The sequence below is a fragment of the Plasmodium malariae genome (genome assembly GCF_900090045.1).
Source record: "Plasmodium malariae genome assembly, chromosome: 1".
In the NCBI taxonomy this organism is placed as follows: domain Eukaryota; phylum Apicomplexa; class Aconoidasida; order Haemosporida; family Plasmodiidae; genus Plasmodium; species Plasmodium malariae.
Window position 1 is genome coordinate 442,398 of NC_041775.1, and position 21,661 is coordinate 464,058.

General features: G+C 26.6%; 3 protein-coding genes and 4 non-coding genes across 7 annotated transcripts; 4 read left to right on the forward strand and 3 right to left on the reverse strand.

The window, feature by feature from the left end:
* Positions 1-1,450: 1,450 nt before the first annotated feature.
* Positions 1,451-3,211, forward strand: PmUG01_01018100 (conserved Plasmodium protein, unknown function; the record flags this gene model as incomplete). The annotated part of the gene is made up of 1 exon (XM_029007955.1): positions 1,451-3,211. The coding sequence occupies one exon, from the start codon at positions 1,451-1,453 to the stop codon at positions 3,209-3,211; it is 1,761 nt and encodes a 586-aa protein (XP_028859975.1).
* A 1,397-nt stretch (positions 3,212-4,608) lies between these two features.
* MSH2-2 (DNA mismatch repair protein MSH2, putative) lies at positions 4,609-7,119 on the forward strand (the record flags this gene model as incomplete). The annotated part of the gene is made up of 1 exon (XM_029007966.1): positions 4,609-7,119. The coding sequence occupies one exon, from the start codon at positions 4,609-4,611 to the stop codon at positions 7,117-7,119; it is 2,511 nt and encodes an 836-aa protein (XP_028859976.1).
* Positions 7,120-8,079: 960 nt separating this feature from the next.
* PMUG01_01018300.1 lies at positions 8,080-8,152 on the forward strand. The gene has a single exon. It is a non-coding gene (tRNA).
* Positions 8,153-9,622: 1,470 nt separating this feature from the next.
* Positions 9,623-9,694, reverse strand: PMUG01_01018400.1. Its single transcript has one exon. It is a non-coding gene (tRNA).
* A 1,274-nt stretch (positions 9,695-10,968) lies between these two features.
* Positions 10,969-11,041, forward strand: PMUG01_01018500.1. The gene has a single exon. It is a non-coding gene (tRNA).
* Positions 11,042-13,249: 2,208 nt separating this feature from the next.
* On the reverse strand, positions 13,250-13,322 carry PMUG01_01018600.1. Its single transcript has one exon. It is a non-coding gene (tRNA).
* A 1,579-nt stretch (positions 13,323-14,901) lies between these two features.
* Positions 14,902-21,189, reverse strand: PmUG01_01018700 (conserved Plasmodium protein, unknown function; the record flags this gene model as incomplete). Its single annotated transcript, XM_029007977.1, has 1 exon — positions 14,902-21,189. One exon carries the CDS (start codon positions 21,187-21,189, stop codon positions 14,902-14,904), a length of 6,288 nt encoding a protein of 2,095 aa, XP_028859977.1.
* Between the last annotated feature and the right edge of the window lie 472 nt (positions 21,190-21,661).

Sequence of the window (21,661 nt, forward strand, 5' to 3'; positions counted from 1 at the left end):
TATAAATGACACTGTGCACATGCATATGCATACAAATACACAAATATATATATACACATATATATATATATACACATATATATATATATATATATATATATATATATATATATATAATAACAATTCTGAAAAAACTGCCACTTTGGCGTTGTGTAATTTAAGAATTAGCAGAATTGAAATTGTGAGCTTCACTTTTTACATTATTACAGAAGTGTATAACTTTCTGTCAAATGAATTTTACGAGTTAATGTCTTATTCACTCACTTTTGAAATAAAAAGTATTAACCTTTTTTAAAGAAAAGTAGTGTTTTTTTTTGTTTGTTTTTTTTTTTTCCAGATGTTATAAATTCAGTCCATACAACATATTATTTACTTATAGGATGATGTCATTTAATAAAATTCGGCTCAAAAAATTAAAAAAAATTGAACAGAGAAGAAATAAAATATTTTCATATGTTTTGAAATGTACCTTAATAATTTTGCTCAGTCCATCTATGTTGTATTTTGCAAAAACCAGTTGAATAACATTATTACAACGAATTGTTTTTATTTTATTTTGTGCTGTTTTATCGTATTTTACGTTAATTATTTGTTCATTAAAAGGAAGTAGTATTACTTTGTTGTTACCATGGGTAGGTTTACTTTTTTTTTTTTTTTTCTTTCCTTTTTATTAAAAGAAAATATAACATTGCTATAATTTCGTCATCCGGATTTTTTTTTTTTTTTTTTTTTATGAATTGTTCAGAAATTATTGATAATTAGTTTTATTTTTATAGCGATTTTTACTAGCCTTTTAATTTTATTTTTCCCACACATTTAAGGGAAAATGCTGAAGCAGCGCTTCCAATGTCATTTTAACGTTTTTTTAACGTCATTTTGATCGTTATTTTTATAATAGTTTTACCTTCTTTTTACGTCTTACTATTTTTTTATTTTTTTTTTTTTTGTTTTCTCTTCATCATTTTCTCCTGAATAACACTTTTTTATCGGAATGTAGAGAACTACAAACGACAGAGCTAATATATTGGTTCTGTAATAGCAGTAAATTCTGAACAACAAGGTAAATGTAATACCGCTCAACCAATGTAAAAATAAGTTAAGAAAATGAACAAAAAAAAAAAAAATAAAATAGAATATGACAAAATATGCCAGAACATAATAAAATAAGATTCATTATGACATAATAAGACAAAATACGACAAATTATAAACACATATGACAAATATAAGATAAAATAAAATAAAAAACAGCTCATGTAGAAACAAAAGTTATCCCTATAGCGGTTAGGAAAGAACGCACATATACGTACATATATATATACATATACACACCTCCACATGGGCACTTCCAAGCGTGATGAAGCTCCTTGGACCAACTCCTGAAGTGTATAATCAAGAAAAGGTAAAAAAAAATAAAATAAAAAATGATTAAAAATATAAGCTGTGAGGTGATGCCTACAAGAAAATGGTGCATACATTCAGAAAAGGTAAAACGAACAAATGTCATTTTAAAAACTTTAATTAAAAAACTTATTGATAAAAAAAAGGAAAACAAGTTTTTTAATTGTATACCTTATTACGAGTTTTTACTAAATAAATATGGTACACATATTATATCCATAGAAGATTGTTTTAAATTATTTTTTTTACAAAATAGGGACTTTTTCTTTAGTAAGAAATTGATGAATCATATATGTACAACAATTAGTAATGCATCAATTTTGAGCATATTAAAAATTAAGAAGGAATATATAATAGATCATCTGTATAACTGTAATATTTATAAATACAAATGTTTTTTTCATAATGAATTCTATCATTTTATACACAACATTTTATTGCTATGTTGTATGCAGTTATGCACACCTGCTATTCTTGAAATAGTTGATGAAGAACAAAAACAACGTATAAAATTGAAAAATTTACATAAATTTTACAGTCCAAATAAGTATGTACTATTATTTGATGAGAAAAATAAAAGCAACAAAAGAATATGTAATAATATTGAATTTTTTTTAAAACTCTATAGATGCTTTAGTTATAATAATATTAGTCCATTTTCCTTTTTAAATAAATACATCTACCACAATTTTTATAATATTCCTATAAACATTCTGATAAGAAACTATATTATTTGCTATCCAATTTTTAAAGAAGTGCCTATTTTGTCCTCCTGTAACTCTTCTTTGTTTCATAATGAAAAAGTTCCATATTTAAAACTTCATGAGATATGTCAGATGTTATTTTACTTATCAAAGAATAATTTAAATTTTTATTTTGAATCTTTTCTAAATATATACTTTTACCCCATTCTCATATACACATTCGGTTTGACAAACACCCACTTATACAATTCAGTATTATCCTATTTAAAGGAAGAAAATGAAGTAACCAAAATAAAAGAGACACAGAATATAGATAACCTTATAGTGAGTTTCATAAATTACTTATCATCTTCTTATGTTATCAAAAATATTAAATCAAGCATTCTATCGATCATGTTGTGCATCTATATATCTTCTACATTATTTCACGCATTATACAAACGTCATTTTGTTTCCTATAATTGGTCTAATTTTAGTACTGTTCATAATGTTGAGAGAAAAATACACAATTTTGTTTTAGTTACTGGTGAAAGTATATCACATATCAATAGTTTATCTTTTATGAAGAAATGCATCCTTCTAGTATATATAATAAATGCAGTTTTTCCTGTGATATATGAGAATGTAGTATATAGTAGAGACAAATACAATAAAGAAGAGATAAAAACAGCCGCATGTTATTATAACAATATATTGCAAAATTGCATAAAAATTTATAGCCATAGATACAACAATACCACGTACAGAAGTAATAAGACAATACATCATACTTATGCTGATAGTACAATAAAACAGATGGACATGACCGCAAGTCAGAACATAAAGTATTTCACAACAGAATTATTTTCAAAAAATAAAAAATTTAATTTTCTTAATTTTGTGAAGCTTCCTTTTTTGAAAGCTCTTCACTATGAAATATTCCTGTACACGGAATGTAATAAAAATAGTCAAATTGTTAACATAAAAAAATCATTATTAGAAAATGAAATATTTTATTTCTTACAACAATATGTGCAAAAGACGATCCCAAATTATATATGCCAAAGGGGTACTCATAACGCATCCGCGTTTTTTACAATAGATATACAAATATTAAAAAGGACATAAAAGGAGTACCGCGAAGAAAGAGCAAAGATGCACATTTTGTGAAATCGCATTCATGAGTTATACACCCCAATTTTTTTTATTACCTCCTATTCACTATTTTTGCATGTTTGTTTTTCGGATTTTCCTTTTCCTTATTGTTTCATTATTATTTTATTTTTTTTTCTATTCCATTTTATTTTTATTATAATTATTTATTTTTTTCTTTATGTTACTCATTTTTTGGACATGAATGCACACATCTATGTATATAAATATGTAAAAAAAAAAAAGAAAGGAAGAAAACAAAAAAGTATATATGGAAAAAAGGATAAACTTATTTTCCCAAACAATTATTTATTTTCACGTTTTGTAGAGATGTAAAACTACAAGTATGTTTATTTATTTATTATCTATCTATCTATCTATATAATATTTATTTTTGTTAATTTTATTTTTTTATTTATTTCAAACTTTTCCTTTTTGGAAATATAAGCACATCATAAAGAAATGCTTTCATTTTTTCGCGAAAACAAAAAAAGAAAATAAAGACAAGAAAAGAAAATCAGACAAAACGAGCGAAAGGAAAATAAAAGCGAACAAAAGAAATGAAAAGGCTTGAAAAGAAAAACCTAGTGAAACAGAGAAAAGACATAAAATACTACAGAGTTTTGTTCGTGCCCCTCTGATTACCTTCTGATATGTAAAATATGCGGAAATATCTTACTCTGAGTGAATGGTAAGAAAGGTACAGCAAATTAAAGGAACCCAACAAATAGGATAAAATCAACGATGGTATACCTGCATGTATAAGCGTACGAATAACGGCCCAATTGCTGCCACTAGAAAGGTAAAAATAATTTATGGTTTAGTACAATTTAACTAATGCGTCCCTGTGTGGGCATAAATACGTATGTATATGTATCTACTAAAGCATAGTAAAACTGACAAAAAAAAAAAAAAAAAAATAAATAAATAAACATCAGTTGCATGTTATCTCATGATAAGCTTAACAGAATATTAAAATACTTTTTTTTTTTTTTTTTTTTTTTTGTGCCTTATTCAAAAATTCGTATTATCTCTTTATACTGATGGTAATGATACAATAATTAAAGAAGTATATAATTCATTGTTTCTTTTTCCATTTTGATTACATTGTACATTTTCAGTTATTATTAACAAGAGCGTGAACATAAATTTTTATTTTGGTACACTCTCCACCTCTTAATTAACTCATTGATCAATATAGCAGCAATCCAATAAACCAATAAAGCAGCAAACCAATAAAGCAGCAAACCAATAAAGCAGCAATCCAATAAAGCAGCAATCCAATAAAGCAGCAAACCAATAAAGCGGCAAACCAATAAGGCAGTACGTCAACCATCCACTAAATCAGTTCGTTCCTTTGCGCTTCTAGAAAGATGAGCGAGGATAATTTAGAAAACGCGCCTACATTAAAAAGCAACAACGTAATAAGCTTCATTATAGAATGCAGAAATAGCATCAGATATGCAGGTATCTGTATTTATAATATGCACACGAACTGTTTTTCTCTATGTGAGTATATAGAAAATGAACATCTTACTGTATTAGAATCAGTGATAATACAATGTAGACCGACTTTATTTTTATATTTTCCAAGTAATGATAAGATAGATGATAAAAGGATAAAACTAATATTAGATTTATGCGAAGTTAAGGGTTGTGAGCTTCCTAGGAATTATTTCCAGTCTACATCAATAGAGAATGACTTGAGCAAATTAATTAAAGAAACTGAAGATGTAAAAAATTATATATTTTTTTTTAAATTAGAACTAGCATGTAAATCGCTGTGTAGTATTATAAAACATTTAAATTTGCTAAATGATGATAATACTGTTAATAAATGTATTTTAAAAAATTATAATATTAATGAGTATATGAAGTTAGACAAAGCGGCAGTAGTGGCATTGAATATATATGCAGAAACCGGCACAGATAAGAAGAAGCAGAGTAATAACACAATGACTCTTTACAAATTTCTTAACAAATGCAAAACAAAAATAGGTGAACGAAAATTACTTGAATGGATAATGCACCCTTTAAGGGATGAACACAAAATTAATGAAAGACTAGATATAGTAGAAATATTCAAGGAAGATGGCGTTACAAGATCTTTAATACAATCGGATTATCTTAGAAAAGTATGTGATATACATATTATAATAAAAAAACTAAAAATTATAAGCAGCAATAGTAGTGTATCGAATGAAGATAAGAAAAGAGGGAATAAAGTTAACAACTCCAAAACAGGGTGCACTATTGAAGATTTAGTAAAATTATATGACAGTATAATTGAGTCCAAAAAAATATATTACTGTTTAGGGGAATATAAAGGGAAACATAGATGTACGTTAGAAAGAAATTTTCTAACACCTTTAAAAGATGTTCTTATAAGCTTAGATTCATTTTTAAAACTTATAGAATTAACAATTGACTTAGATGAAGTACAGAATAATAATTTTTTAATTTCCCGTAAATTTGATGAGGAATTAGAAAAACTAGCGAACGAAAAAGAAGAGATATACAATTTGATCAAAGGACACAGGATAGAAGTAGAGGAAGATATTAACTATTTAAAGGGGGGAGTCAGCAGCAGCAGTAACAGTAGTAACAAAAGAAATTACGCAAATAATAGTAATACTACTACTATGAAAGAAGACATAAAACTGGTCGAGTGTAATACAAACATATTTCTATTTAGAGCAGTTAAAAAGGATATAACTTATATACAACAGAGAAAAAAGGTATATATGCAAGTGAGAATGAACAAAAACGAAATATTATTTCATACTAATAAGCTAAAAGATTTATGTAAAAAATATGAATACGTCTTACATGAATATAATACATCTCAAGAACAGCTAGCTAATAAAGCAATACAAGTAGCTAGCTCTTACTGGGAACCAGTAGTAAAATTATCGAAAATTATTTCACAAATAGATGTATTATGTGCATTTGCATTTGTCAGTGCATCTAGTATATCTGTTTATGTAAGGCCTATAGTAGAACAAAATGGAAAAATTTTACATATGGAAGGTTCACGTCATCCTTTAGTAGAGAGCAATTTCTTACTCGTAAATAATTTTATACCAAATAATGTATGTATGAATAAAGATGATAAAAGATTAAACATTATAACGGGACCTAACATGGGAGGTAAGAGTACATATATAAGACAGATAGCTTTAATATGTTTGATGTCTCAAATAGGTTGTTTCGTTCCTTGTAATTATGCAAAATTACCAATATGTTCTCAAATAATGTGTCGAGTTGGATCCTCAGATATACAATTAAAAGGAATTTCTACCTTTTTTTCCGAAATGATTGAAATTGCAGCTATTATAAAAAATGCGGATGAAAATAGTCTAGTCATTATAGACGAGTTGGGGAGGGGTACGTCCACCTATGAAGGATTTGGTATTAGTTGGTCCATTGCTCATTATATACTTACCAAAATAAAATGTTTTTGTTTATTTGCTACCCACTTTCATGAAATGTCCAATTTAGAAACAGAGTATATAGGTTGTACCAACAATCATGTAGGTGCTAAAATAGATACACAAAAAAAAAAAATTTCTTTTTTATATGAAGTTAAAAAAGGATATGCAGACAAAAGTTATGGGGTACATGTAGCACAAATTGCAAAATTACCACAAAGTGTTATCGATAAAGCTTTTGAAAAATCAAAAGAATTAGAATCAGTTGAAAATAGACATTATTTTAAAACGAAATTACAGGCGAAGAATCAATTAGATCGCGATCAAACTGACATCTATCAGAATAGTCAAAAATTCCTTAACGATATATTCAGTGCATCCGACGATTATCAATTTGTTTCGGCAGTCAAACAGAACGCTGCTCTTCTCAACGAAATGATCAGTTTGATGTAGCTCCTAAGGTGGTCATTTCATTACATATAAATATATTCATACTTGCATAAATACGTACATACGTACGTACATATATAAGTATATATACGTAAATGTATTGATATATATATATATATATATATATATATATATAAATGTATTTATGCATATACGTGTGTGTGTACCCGTATTTCCCCCTAACACGTTTCACTGTTGGTTCCTGTTACCAAAAATTAACCCCCCATAACAATGCGGGTACACTTAATGTACTCCTTAAATTTTACTACCCTTTTATTTATCTTAGAATTTTGTAAATTCATTAAAAATATTTATGATGGAAAAGATGGTGTTACCTTGGAAGAAGGAAAAAAGGTACACACTGTTAAGTGATTCATATTTGTTTTTGCATAAACTTTGCAAAAATTTATTGATACGTAACTTTAACATTTAAAATTTTCAAAAAAAATCATATATACCTTCATTTCCTAATTTGACTGCGCTTAAACGTTAACCCGGCTTTTTGAAAATGGTATGTAAATTGCATCAGGTATGTCATTCATGCTTGTTATGCTAAACTGCTTACTACACAATAAACTTATCGCACGGCTGGCTATGCTCAAGCTAATCGCGATTAAAAAAAAAAAAAAAAAAAATTAAACTAAACTAAAATAAAACAAAATGAAATAATATTACATTGCGTAATGGTAAAATGATACAAATGTAAAAGAAAGCTTAAAAAATACCTACTATTATTCTTATTAGCAGCGAGAAGTGAGCACAAGGAATGCATATGAGATGTATACTAATGAGGTGTACAGATGAGTGCGATACAAAAAATATATATATATATACATATGTATACATATGTATACATATGTTATACATGTGAAGTGCATTTTCACTAAATTGTAAAAATTTTTTTTTTCAATCCTTTGATAACCATTAATAAATGCAGTAATTATTTAGGTATCGTCGATATATGCCTACATAGCTTAGTTGGTAGAGCATCCGCCTAGTAAGCGGAAGGTCATCGGTTCGAATCCGGTTGTAGGCTATATATATATATATGTATATATGGACATTATAATAATAAATGTGTAGGTGGTGTTATGGGGTGGTGTTAAACATTGTTTAGTAAAAAAAAGAACGGTATAAATTTGTTTATTTGAAAAATACAAAATAAAAAAAATTGAATTTTGTAAGAGTTTTTTTCCAGAGTAACAAGGATATAACAAATCAAATAAACTTTAAAAGTTTTTCAAAAAATTTAAAATATTTTGAATTTTTGGAATTATTCAAGCATATGAATCTTTTTAATTAGAATAATAATTACATTTAAAGGAGAAATGTGAGCTCCCTGATAAACCAATTGTAATTTACCTTTTATTATTTTCATTCATTATTTATTTTACAATTCATATTTTTTCTTTATGTGCTTAGTTATCTCCTTTGATAAATTAAATACTAACGCGTAAAAAGGTTGCTATTTTGATAAAATTAGAAAAAGTACAATAAGAGTATTCTCATGAGAGTTACTAGTATGGTAAAAAAATAAAAAATAAATATATCAGTTGCCTTCTAGTACTAGTAAGCTGAGAACAGTAATATATTTTTCGGTTGACAATTGTTCTGTGATTTCATATGATATAAAACTAATAAATTTATTAATTCATGAATCCAATTTTTTCAAATCCAATTTTTTGATGTTTAATCTTATAGAAGTAGAAAATATGATAAGTATATTAATGAATAGGTAGTATATGCATGAGGGAATATAAATTACAACATATACATACATTCATCACTACATATAAAGCACACATGCATCGCACTACATATACATATATATATATATATATATTATTACTAATATATCTGTGCTAATTATAGTAATAACTTGAACAAATATTTTAATACTGTACTTATTTTGTACATGGATTTTTCCGTTTTTGCTAGAGTTGATTCATATGTATAAGAGTCCCAACTACTAGCGATTTTTTGCTTATATGATTTGGCACTAGGTTCGAACATAAAAATTTGCTCTTAACATTTTAATATGTTCACATTTTAATTTTTTATCTAATTGTTTGATACATCGTTTAGCATAATTACATTGAACCATTTAATCCTTATGTAAATAGTATGAACAAAAAATTACGACAAAATATGAGAAAAAATATTGCTAATGAGTTAATGGCAATTTGATTGGCGATGAGAAAAATAGTATACTTAAAAAATATAAACATATATATATATATATATCTACCTAAATATATATATATAAGTATACGGAAATCTGTATGTATTAATATGCACATGAATAGTGCCAGAAAACCCGCTTTTAAAAAATGAGTTATGCGATTTAATTTATTAATTTTAAGACTTTTTTTTTTCGGTTACATTTTGTTCATTGAGATAGATAAAACAAATGTAGAATAAAATAAAATAAAATTTTATGAGATTTTTATAAATTGTATACAAATATTTACTATTTAATTTTTATTTTTTTTGTTTTGAAAAAATATGTCCAAAGCAGGATTCGAACCTACGTTGCCACATCCACAGTGTGGAGTCCTAACCACTAGACGATTTGGACATTAATTAATCAGTCATTGCAATGTATTATATTTTTTTTTTTTTTTCTTTTTTCAATTGTTTTAATTTATTTAATTTTATTCTTTTTTTTTAAGTAGTTTAAACAAAAATTCAGAGCGCCTTTAGTAATCCAGTTTTTTGTTTATATCTTTTTCTTTTTCTGCTTCAATTTTTATTTTAATTTTTCATGGGTTTTTCTTTTTATCCATTCGTTGCTATTTCGTCAAAACTGATATAAGTAAGCATTTACGGTACATACAAATATGCTTATGTATTCTGTGCATATGTAAATATATATATATGTATGTATGTACTTTTATATGTATGCATAAATGTATGTACATAATTTCTAACAGATGGCGAAAGGACGGAAAAATTAAAATTTGCAATATTTCAAAGTTGTGTATTTTTTTTAAATTAAAATAAAAGTAATATTTTCTTGTCTCTAAGTGTTAACCATAAATTTTTCTTTTTCTTTTAAAGAAAAAAAAGGATAGTCATTCACTGTATTTGTGTTAAGTGAACAGTGTAATATTATTGTATCCTTGGTATATCTGAACTCGCCAACCTTGAAATAATCGTTAATTCAATTTATCAATGATCATATATTAGTTTATTGGTTTAAATATACAATTCTGAATTTACCTTTTTTGATAATTTTTTTTACTATGCATCTAGTATTTCCGTGTTCCCTTTTTTTTGTTAAGTTGTACTCTCATATATGTATAATATATACATATATATAACAGTTTCGCACATAACGCTAAATAAACGTTTTTCGCTGTGATCAAAAAGAGAGAGATAAGGTGTTACATGAAATAATAAAGCGCATAATAATACACAATAAATCGTTTGAATGACTATTAAGGTAATTTGTTATTTTTTTTTAAAAAATGCAGTAGCAACATATATTATACTACGCGTGTAGTGTACCACTGTGCAAAAAAAATTGAAGTGGTTTATATTTAAAAACTTTTTGAACTGCTGAACGTAAGCATTTTAAATTTATTATATATGCAAAGTCGCATATATAGTATGAGAAGAGTAAATAAATGAGCAACTTAAATATTAAAATATTTAATTTAAAATTTTTTTTTACTAATTTTAAACATGCAAATTCGAAAATTCGAAAATTCGAAAATTCATTTAATTATATTAATTGTATTAATTTTAAAAATATATCTAACTGGAAAAAATTTTTTTTTTTTAATTTTTTATAATGTACATTAAAATAAGTGATATTCTAAAATCTTTGTTGGCTTATTATTTTATATTGCTACCTTAGCTCAGTCGGTAGAGCGCCAGACTCTTAATCTGGTGGTCAGGGGTTCGAGCCCCCTAGGTAGCTTTAATTAATTTTAATTATGGAAAAAATAAAAAAGGACTATATTAGAATATTCTAAACTTGTTATATTATAGTCATAATTAAACGTAAGTAAATATTAATGTATGATATATATATATTACTTTAAAAGCAAAAAATAATATAGGTTTTATACATATAAATTTACTTGTTAAAATAGTAGGCATAATAAAATTATTAAAATAAAATTAAAATTTTATAAAAGATCGCTGATTAAAAAATAAATAAAAAAAAAAAATTTTATATTATCATTATATATATATATATATATCATGGCACTATTTTGAAATGACAAATGTTTAATTATACATTCAAATAAAAATAGGACTAAGTAATAAAATTTTATTCATATAAGTATTTGTGTAATATTTTAAACATCCTATTTTTGTCCAAATGACGTGCAAAATAATGCTATGAAAGGGGAAGGAATTGAAGCCGCCTAATTCGTACACACTTACATATATGTACATATATATATAAGTATGTACATATATATATAAGTATGTACATATATATATAAGTATGTACATATGTAAAAATAAATATTTATATAAATGTATATTTTTAACTTCAGAATTACTTCAAAATCACTTAAAAAATTTTTGTGTTCCGTGTGAACGTTTAAAAATGAAATTTATTTATGAACGTTGAAAAGTACTGCATATAAAATTTACGACAGAATAGTATTTGTTTTCATATAAAGATGCATGAACAAAATTTTGCAAATTGATCAAAAGAATTCTCAGCTAAGAAAAAAAGAAATGCTTATAGTAGACTTTTTACGTTGGGTTTTTTTTACCTTAGGCTTTTCCCAAAAAAAAATTGTACTTTATATTATGTCAAATACAAATATGTTTTGCCTATATATGTTTGTACGCATGTGCACACATACATAAATAGAAGCATACTAGCATACTACCACGTACGCATTTATTATAACCGCTAAAAAGTTCAACGAAACGGCCTCATTCCAATTTTATTGGCATTTAATATTACGTACTGTTTTCCTTAGTACGTTCTAAATTATTAATGTAGAATAAAAACATACAATAACAAAAAGGGCCGTAAAATAAAATAATAATTTAAAGGAGAATATTATCTCCAACCTAATGCTGAAAAATATCTTTTATGAAAAGTAAAACTTAAAATTAAAATGGCTACCTTGGCCGATTCATAGCACATTTATGTTCGATTTATGGCTGACTTATTCAATATATTACACAATCTTTAGCGAAAGAGGGTGTTACTACCTTTAAAACGCATGAGACAAAATACATTAAATTTTAAATGCCCATTGTTCACCTCTCACGGAGTTGATTATTCTACTCATTCTTTTCTTAATTTTAGTTGGAAAGAAATATTTTTTCCACTAGCAGAAAAAATAAAATATCAGCGAATAAAATGTTAGCGAATAAAATATTAGCGAATAAAATGTTAGCGAATAAAATATTAGCGAATAAAATGTTAGCGAATAAAATATTAGCGAATAAAATATTAGCGAATAAAATATTAGCGAATAAAATATTAGCAAATAAAATATTAGCGAATAAAATATTAGCGAATAAAATATTAGCGAATAAAAGAGTATTATGTTTTCGTTTCTTCATAAATGCGCTGGCAAATGTACTACCCATTTAGTTATACTGAAATACGCCTTTTCTCCGTATGGTAAAAAAAAGAAAAAGAAAAAAATGCTACGACAAAGTTTGCTATTATCTTATAAATGTTAGCAATGGCACAGTAAAAATTTCAACTAATTTTTATGCTTATTCTTGATTGCACTCCTTAATGAGTACAAGTACATGATATTATGCACACATATGCATTGGTGGGCTAGTATATGCATATTACATATGCTTTAACATATCGCGATACATACGTATAAATAAAATATGTAATGAATAACTTACATATATATACGTACGTACGCCTGTACCTATTAACATACATAAACCTCTTTATATTTTTATATTTGCTCTTTTACAGCTGAAAAAATAATAGAAAAGCTCTTGAAAAATACTTGTTTATAATAGTTTTATTTTTCTTTATGTACCATTAAATAGTATAAATAGTACATACATAATATATGTATATACAAATGTATATATATACATAATATATATTTAAAAAAACATTATAACTTTAAGAATTTCAAAAAAAATTATTTATTTTTGCTTTTCGTACTTCTTCTCCAGCCTCCTAGGGGACTCGAACCCCTGACCACCAGATTAAAAGTCTGGCGCTCTACCAACTGAGCTAAAGAGGCAGTTAGATGTATATGCTTTTATTGAACTTATTATTCAATAATTTTTTAGTTTATTTTTTTTTCTTTTAGCATTTAAATTTATTGCACCATTTTTCTTTTGCAAAAGTATTTTTTCTTATTTTTACGGAAATCGTATTTTTTACAAATTATATATTTTTTTTTTCTGCGATACAGAAAAAAAAATAGTAAAAAAAAAAAAATGTGCATATATATAATATGCAGATAAGTGTAGATAGTGCAAAATAATTTAAGTATTAATTGAAAACCTCTTTGTATTAGACCTCTTCATCAGAGTGCAAATTAGTACAAAAATAGTACACACAAAGCACAATCGTCATTTATGGTAAGAGGAGTTATATAAATACAAAATATTTAAGTTATACGTGAATATTTACGTATTTTTTAATTATCAGTTTGTATATATATTCGTATATTCGTGCACACAAACATTAATACGTCAGTATTTCCATTATACGGGAATACACACACATTAATACGTCATTATTTACATTATTCGTGCGTACATTAATTTGTGCAATTTTTATTTTTTTTTTTTTTGTTATCTAATTTTTCCCTATTTTGAGTTTAACATGTGATAAACTGTGTCTCTCTTGTGAAAGTAAATTAATTAAAACTAGTTAAGTATTCTCAAAATTTTTTTTTTTTTAAATTATTAAGTACTTAACTATATTCTTTAAAAGCTCTTGAAGTTTAACATAACATGATATGCATGATATGGCAGTTTTCAAAAATAAATTATTGTATATACTTACGTATACTTTTGCATAACATATATAAAATGCAAATATATATACATATGTTAAAAAAAAAAAATATATATATAATTAAAAATGTTGAAGAAAAAAAAAAAAAAAAAAAACCTGTACAAACAAAATGAGTCAGAAGTATATGTATCAAATTTAAGCAGATTTGTATGTACCTTCCTTTTCATTATACATTCTGCCAAACTGCATATATACACATATACAAATGAACACATATGTAATGTATGCACAAGTACAAATATAAGCACATATATATACATATATATATATTTATATTTATAAAAGCTATTATTATAAGTAAATGTATCATATTTACAACTGTTTTCAGTTTCGGCATAAGGTCCGCACGAATTACTGTATGATATTGAATAATAAAGAACTGTATAATAATGCATGAACTAAAATTAGAAATTTTAAATATATAATGCATATTGCATGATGCATAATATGCAGTGTGTAATATATAGTTTATAATGTATAATGTATAATATATAATATAAAATATATAGTGTATGATATATAATGTATAATATATAATGTATAATATATAACGTATAATATATAACCTATAATATATAACCTATAATATATAACCTATAATATATAACCTATAATATATAACCTATAATATATAACCTATAATATATAACCTATAATATATAACGTATAATATATAACGTATAATATATAACGTATAATATATAATGTATAATTTATAATATATAATGTATTTTATTTTTTAGTAAGTTCCTCATAAGTACGTTTCCATCATCGTTTCCGTCGTCGTTTTCCTTTTATTTGGTGAACTCCTCATTTATATGACTATCAGCTAATTCGGAATTGTGCATTTGTTTAGTTTCTTCTACGTCGTTTAAATCGTTTGCTTTTCCTCTTTCGTCGTTAGCACATATATTTATTTCGCTCGTAACACTGATGTTCTTTTGTTCACTTGCACTTGTGTAAATGTTATGATTTGCGTGCTTCCTAGTGTCTATGTACCATGGACTATGTTTTTCTTCATTTTCGCCTAAGTGTATTTGGTTATACACTTGCCTATTCGAGATAACACTTATTCGGTTCTGCTTCTGTCTATTTGTATCGAAGTATAACTCGTTGTACATCTGCTGCTGAGAAGCGGCGTGTACTTCTGCATACATATCCTGGTTAGTAGGGGTGTGTGCTTCTATATACATATCCTGATTCACAGGGGCGTGTACTTCTGCATACATATCCTGGTTAGTAGGGGTGTGTGCTTCTATATACATATCCTGATTCGCAGGGGCGTATGCTTCTGTATACGTATTCTTGTTAGCATGGGCATGTGCTTCCGCATACATATCCTGGTTAGCGGTAGCATGTACTTCGTCATTCATGTGCCGGTTAGCAGCTCCGTTCTCTTTTGCACACATTTCCTGGCTAGAATCAACGTAGAACTGGTTATACACACGTGCATTCTCCTCTACGCTTACATCCACATGATTAAGTCGATTCTCCTCCTTGTTCATCTCCTTGTTCACACCTTTATACGTGTTTCTTTCAACGCGTTCATGGTTCTGCTGATCATTCGGTAGTGCATATTGATTGTGTGGTTGGTGTTCTTCATTTCGAATTTTATTTTTAAAAAGATTTATGTCTTCAAGATTTTGCATATACTGACGACATCCCTTAACATTATCGTACAAGTATATTAACAAATCTATAAGCTTTTCTATGTTCCCCTCCAAATCTGTTTTCTCAGTATTCGTTTTTTCAAATTTTTTTAATAAATGTATGTAATCTTTCTGTAGTTCATTCATATCAGTACTGTTAATTACTTGTTGTTCCTTTTCCCATAAAGAAAATGTATTTTTAACTACAATATTTTCATCCTCTGTTTTTTTTAACTTTTCTTTTAATAGTAAATAAGAATATAAGATATTATTTATTATATCATTTTTTTTTTCAATGATTTTATTTAAATAAATTTTTTCTTCGATATGTTTGAGTTCTTGTTCGTTTAATTTATTTCTCATAAGAATAATATCTTCCTTAATTATTCCTTTTCGTATTTTCTTTTCACTAGTATTCTTTTTATCATAATAGTATCTACTATGATATGCACCGTTTCTGCCTTTTCTATCTTTTCTTTCTTTTATTTGCTCATTTTTGTCTTCCTTACCACCTTCGTTATTTAATCGTGCTCGAATTAAATATCTCCCTTTTCGCTCCTCCCCCCTTTGAATATTTGCCTCTTCACTGTCTACCCCGCTGCGGTATTCACTTATACCTGCGCTGATTCCCGAGCTGAATCCTGAGCTAATTCCTTGGCTTCTTCCCTTACCTCCTCCTCCGCTTACTTCGCCCATTACTTTCCTTATTACTTCCCTGCTTCCTCCCTTGCTGTCTAGCCCCTCGATGTACTGACTCGTGCTATCCTCTTCACTGTACTTGCACTCATCGTCATCTTCTTCTTCGTCCTCACTCTCCTCCAAATAGGGATCTACCTCTATATAGTTTTCCCCACTACTGAATTTCCTGTTGATACCCTTATGAGTAAAAACACCCCTCCTTTGAGATATGCTTGCCTTGCTTGACTTTTCCAGTGAACGACTTTTTTTTTTCTTAGAATAAATTTTATCACTGCTTAAACTATGATTGAGACTAGTTAAATGATTTTTGGTTTGTTTAAAGAAATATGTTAACATATCATGATGAACTAATTTTGAATAAATAAAATGAATAAAGAATAAAGATTTCTCTGTTGAATAAAAAAAAAAATATTTCTTCCTTTTCATTTCAGATATATTTTTTATATTTGCATACACATCCTTGCATTTGACAAAAGTCGAACAAGAGAACTTTTTACTAAAAAAATTATATTTGCAAAAATCGTTTAATAGTTTATATATAATATTAAAAATATCATGTTCCATAATTGTTTTTATTAATTCCTTTTTTACTCTTTCTTCTTTTGATAGGAATAAATATATGCTAATGTATACACATATCAAACATTTCATTCTTTTACTTAAATATTTACTATTTATTACATTTATCAAGTACTTAAAATTATGTCTCTCATTATTAATCCTATTTCTGTACAATAACATATTAATTTGAAGTATCAATATATTCTTAACAGATTCATTATTTAATTTTTTTATATAATACATACCGGTTCCTTTATATCCATGAACATATAACATATTGTAATATATGATCTCCTCAAAATTTAAATCAACAGATTTTAAAAAATTATATAAATTACTAATGATGGTATTATCTTCCTCCTTTTCACTATTATTACTATGAACAGTAACAAGGCTCAGCACTTGATATATAAATTTTATACATGCAATATATTTTAAGAAAAATTTTTCTCTTCTTTCGATTTTCTTACTACTAACACTGTTATCCTGGACCATATTAGAACTCCTGTTCTTGTGCCATTTCTTTATTTTGTATAAACTCTTTTTTAATCTACCTATCTTATGCATAATGTAATAATAGAAAACGCTTTTTTCAAAAAAAAAGACAGTATTTAAATAATTCGAAATATCCACATATTTTTCACATAAACACATGAAAAATTCGTATATGCACTTTCGTATTACATACTGCTTATCATATAAAAACAGAATAAGCAGCATGTCTATGTACTTTACCTGCTTCAACCTCTTTAAATAAAACGTAAGCACATGTTCCAAATAGAAATACTTATCTTTCCGAAAACAGGCCATTATGAAATTGCACTCCTCTATATGCACGTCGAATTCTTCCCGTTTTTTGCTACTATTACGGAAGTGGTAACTTCTACTATTGTTATTATTACCATCATTATTGGCATTATCATTCCTACCATTATTGGCATTACTACTGCCATTCGTACTATTATCACTATAACTGCTAAGCAAAAAGCAGGCGCAGTGTTGCTCATCCTGAAACAGAAATTTGCAGCATATGTTAAATAGGTCTACAAAATTTGTGTTTTTGAAAACCTCGAAAATTTGTTCATTTTCCTTGAAAATATTCCTACTGCTACTACTACTATTCCTGCTACTACTACTACCTTTTTTTTTCATGTTAAATTGTTTGCTACTCGTGTTATTACTACTAAGGAGAACACTTCTCGCGTTATTACTGTTAAGATGTACACTGCTTGCATTGCTGCTGTTCAGATGCGCACTACTTACTACGTTAATTCTAACTTCCTCATTACAATCATTATGCAGGTTTCCATTTTTAACACAATTTAAATCTACAATTTTAGACTCATTCATGCCTTCGTAATTTGACAAAGGCTCGTTCTTAATTTGTGTATTTTCCTCCTCATTATTCATACGCATAAGGGGGGATCTACGTTTCCTACTCCTACTACTGTTTACCATATCTTTATACAAATATATGTATACAAATTTAAAAAAAAAAAAGAAAGAACATTCTAAAAATTTTGCCCTTTGAAATATAGGGAAATATTGCTTCAAGCTCACATCTGAACTGCTGTTCTTATGACGAAATTTACATATACAACATAGGACATCTAAAAATATGGTAATGATAAAAATTGAGTTATTGTAATATTTTAACATAGACTTGTTATAAACATAAATAATAATATTATATAAATTAAGAATTACACATATAAACTCTTCAAGTATATTTAATTCAAAAATGTATTTTGGACCAAACTCGCTATTTATTATTAAACACTTTAGCAGTAGTAAACTGCTTTTAATATCTATATTAATGGAAATGTTGTCCAGGTATATTTCCATTTGGTTTTTATCATCCTCTAAATTATTATTTGTACTTCTTTCACACTTTGTAAAATGAAAAATACAAGCCTTGTCAATGTTTCCCTCCGTGTAAGAATATCCATATTTTTCCCTCTGATCCACCACACCTATACCAATTGCAGAAACACCTACAGCGGAAGTAGGAACTCCACTCGATGTTGCACTTCCTTCTGTACTATTAATTTTACTCAAACTTGACATGCTCCTCCCGTTTGATCCCCCCTGCATGTTAAATTCATCAACGGCGTTCGCAATAGCTGTACTCTTTCCTTCACATTTGTCTGGATAATCTACTGGATCTTCTACATTACGCTTACAGTGACTTAAAGTAAATTTATCCTCTTGTTCTTCTCTCTTAATATTGCACGAAATGCTCAGATTTTTTTTTTCCCCCCGCTCCTTTTCTTGTTCTCTACCTTTATTTGAAAAATTACAAACCTTAGTAACATAACACATGTCTAACTTATCATCGTCATACAAAAAAAATAGCTCTCTAATTTGTTTAAATAAATAATAATGCTCTTCTTTCATTATTTTTATAATAGTTTCTATTATCCTTTCATACGTAATTATGTTCTTAATTTCAATATTATTTTCTGACACTAATAGAAATAATACAAGTATTTCATTTATAAGGTACGCATCTTCATTAGAAGCTATAATACCTAATAATTTACATATAAAATTACCTTTATTTAATATTAATCTATCAATATTATTTCTTACATTTTGTACTTTGTTATTTCTATACATAATTAAAAATATATTTTCTTCGCAATATTTTACCTTGTTATTTTTATTTATTTTTTTTTTTTCCTCTTCATATTCTTCATACTCTTCATCAACCGTAATGAAATTACTGGATATGTCTGAGCTGCAATAGCAGTAGCTTTCATTATTTTTATTCTCAAAGCTACTATTGGAAGTATTACTTTGATTTTCAAAATTGTCTAAATTGCTATTTTTCGATTTATTTTCCTTACTTCCATTCTTTTCGCCACTTCCATAATTATGAACAAATGACGAAGTGCTGTAATCATAACCAGATGACAACTCAACTGATGTATTTTTCTTTTTGTCCTTTTCTGTTTTATTACCCTTATTTCTGCCAGATATTCTACTTACACTATTATACGTGTCTACATTTACATCGGACGATAAGGAAGAAGAGCTATATGAATCATATTCTACTAAAAATTCATATAATCTTTTGGTGTACTCTAATTTTTTTAAATTTTTTTGAATTGCTTCATCTTCAGCATCGAAAAATATGAAGGACCTAAATTTTTTATTTGTTGAAATGGAATTAAATTCCTTTTGTTCATTTATGTAATAATTTTCATTTTTATTTTTATATATTAGCTTATCCTCCGAATAATTTAATGGGTAATTGAGATAATTAACATAATGCAATTTGTTTTTTCTTAAATTACTTATAATTAACATGTACTGTTCGTGTATTTTTTGAGCAAAATTGTTTTGCTCCTTTGCATTTATATTACTTTCAGAATAGTGTTCATGATACAATATTTGAAAGCATTTTAAAGAGTACAAATTATAGTAATAAGCTGATTTTGTGTTCTCACAATATATGATATTATCATATAAATAAAAATAGAAATTTATATTGTCATAAATATATATTTTTTGTAATAACAGTATAAGTTCATATATAATAAATATAGAATTCTCAAAATCAAAATAAAAAATGCTGAATAATAAATCACAATTATTCGTTTCTTTAAACAATGTGTTCAAGTAGTTTACATATGTTTTTAACTTGTTACAATCTATTCTTATATTTTTTTTATGAAACATGTCTTTATTTAAACAAATTATTTTGTTCAAAACTTCTGAACTGTTCAGAATTATTTCTTCCAGTAATGTCCAGACGTTATTTTTTGTCAAAATTGTAATTTTCTTTTTTATATCATCCTTATTACCATCATCATCATGATCAACATTATCAACTCTTTTTAATTTTTCAAATACATGAATTATATTTAAAATTTTACAAAATTGTTTAATAAGTAATATTACCGTATTTTCATCATCGAAATAGTCAATTTTCCTATTTTTTACTTGTTCCGTGTACTTCACAATGTTATTTATAGTTATCAAGTAATCAGTAATGTTAATCACGTTATCATCAACACTTTCATTCGAATCATTATCAACAACATTTTTACTAAGTATGTCTTGAATGTTCTTTAACCATTTATTAATATCCTCATTTTTATTTTCATTTTTTGGTTTGCTATCTTTACTGCTCACTCTTTGTAACTTTTTGAATAAATGATAAGCCATTAAAGGTGATGTGTATTATATAGTAAAATTAAAAACATATCAAAAAAAAAAAAGGAAAATAAAAAAAGATAAAGGAAGCTTCAAACTGAATAAAGTTGTATAAAAATACGAACTAATGTGGGGAGCGCGGAGGGAAATTAAAGCAAATGTTAGGTTTATGAGAACCTTTTACAAGATGTTTAATACTCATTATGGGCTTTGTGTTGTATGCTTTATACTTTAAGTTTTGTGCTTTCTTTAGTACTTTTTTTCGCCTCTTTGCTCACATTTTTCTTTATGTTATTGCTTTTTTGGTGTTCATTTACATATTTTAACTACCCTCTCTGCTTGTGCAAACTTCTTACTCGCTATTATCTTTAGTAAAAAAGTGTTCCATTTCTTACAAATGAGGGGAAAGAGTTATAATACGTACAAACATAAATACATGCATACATACGTACATACACATATAAAAACAGATATATGTTATGCG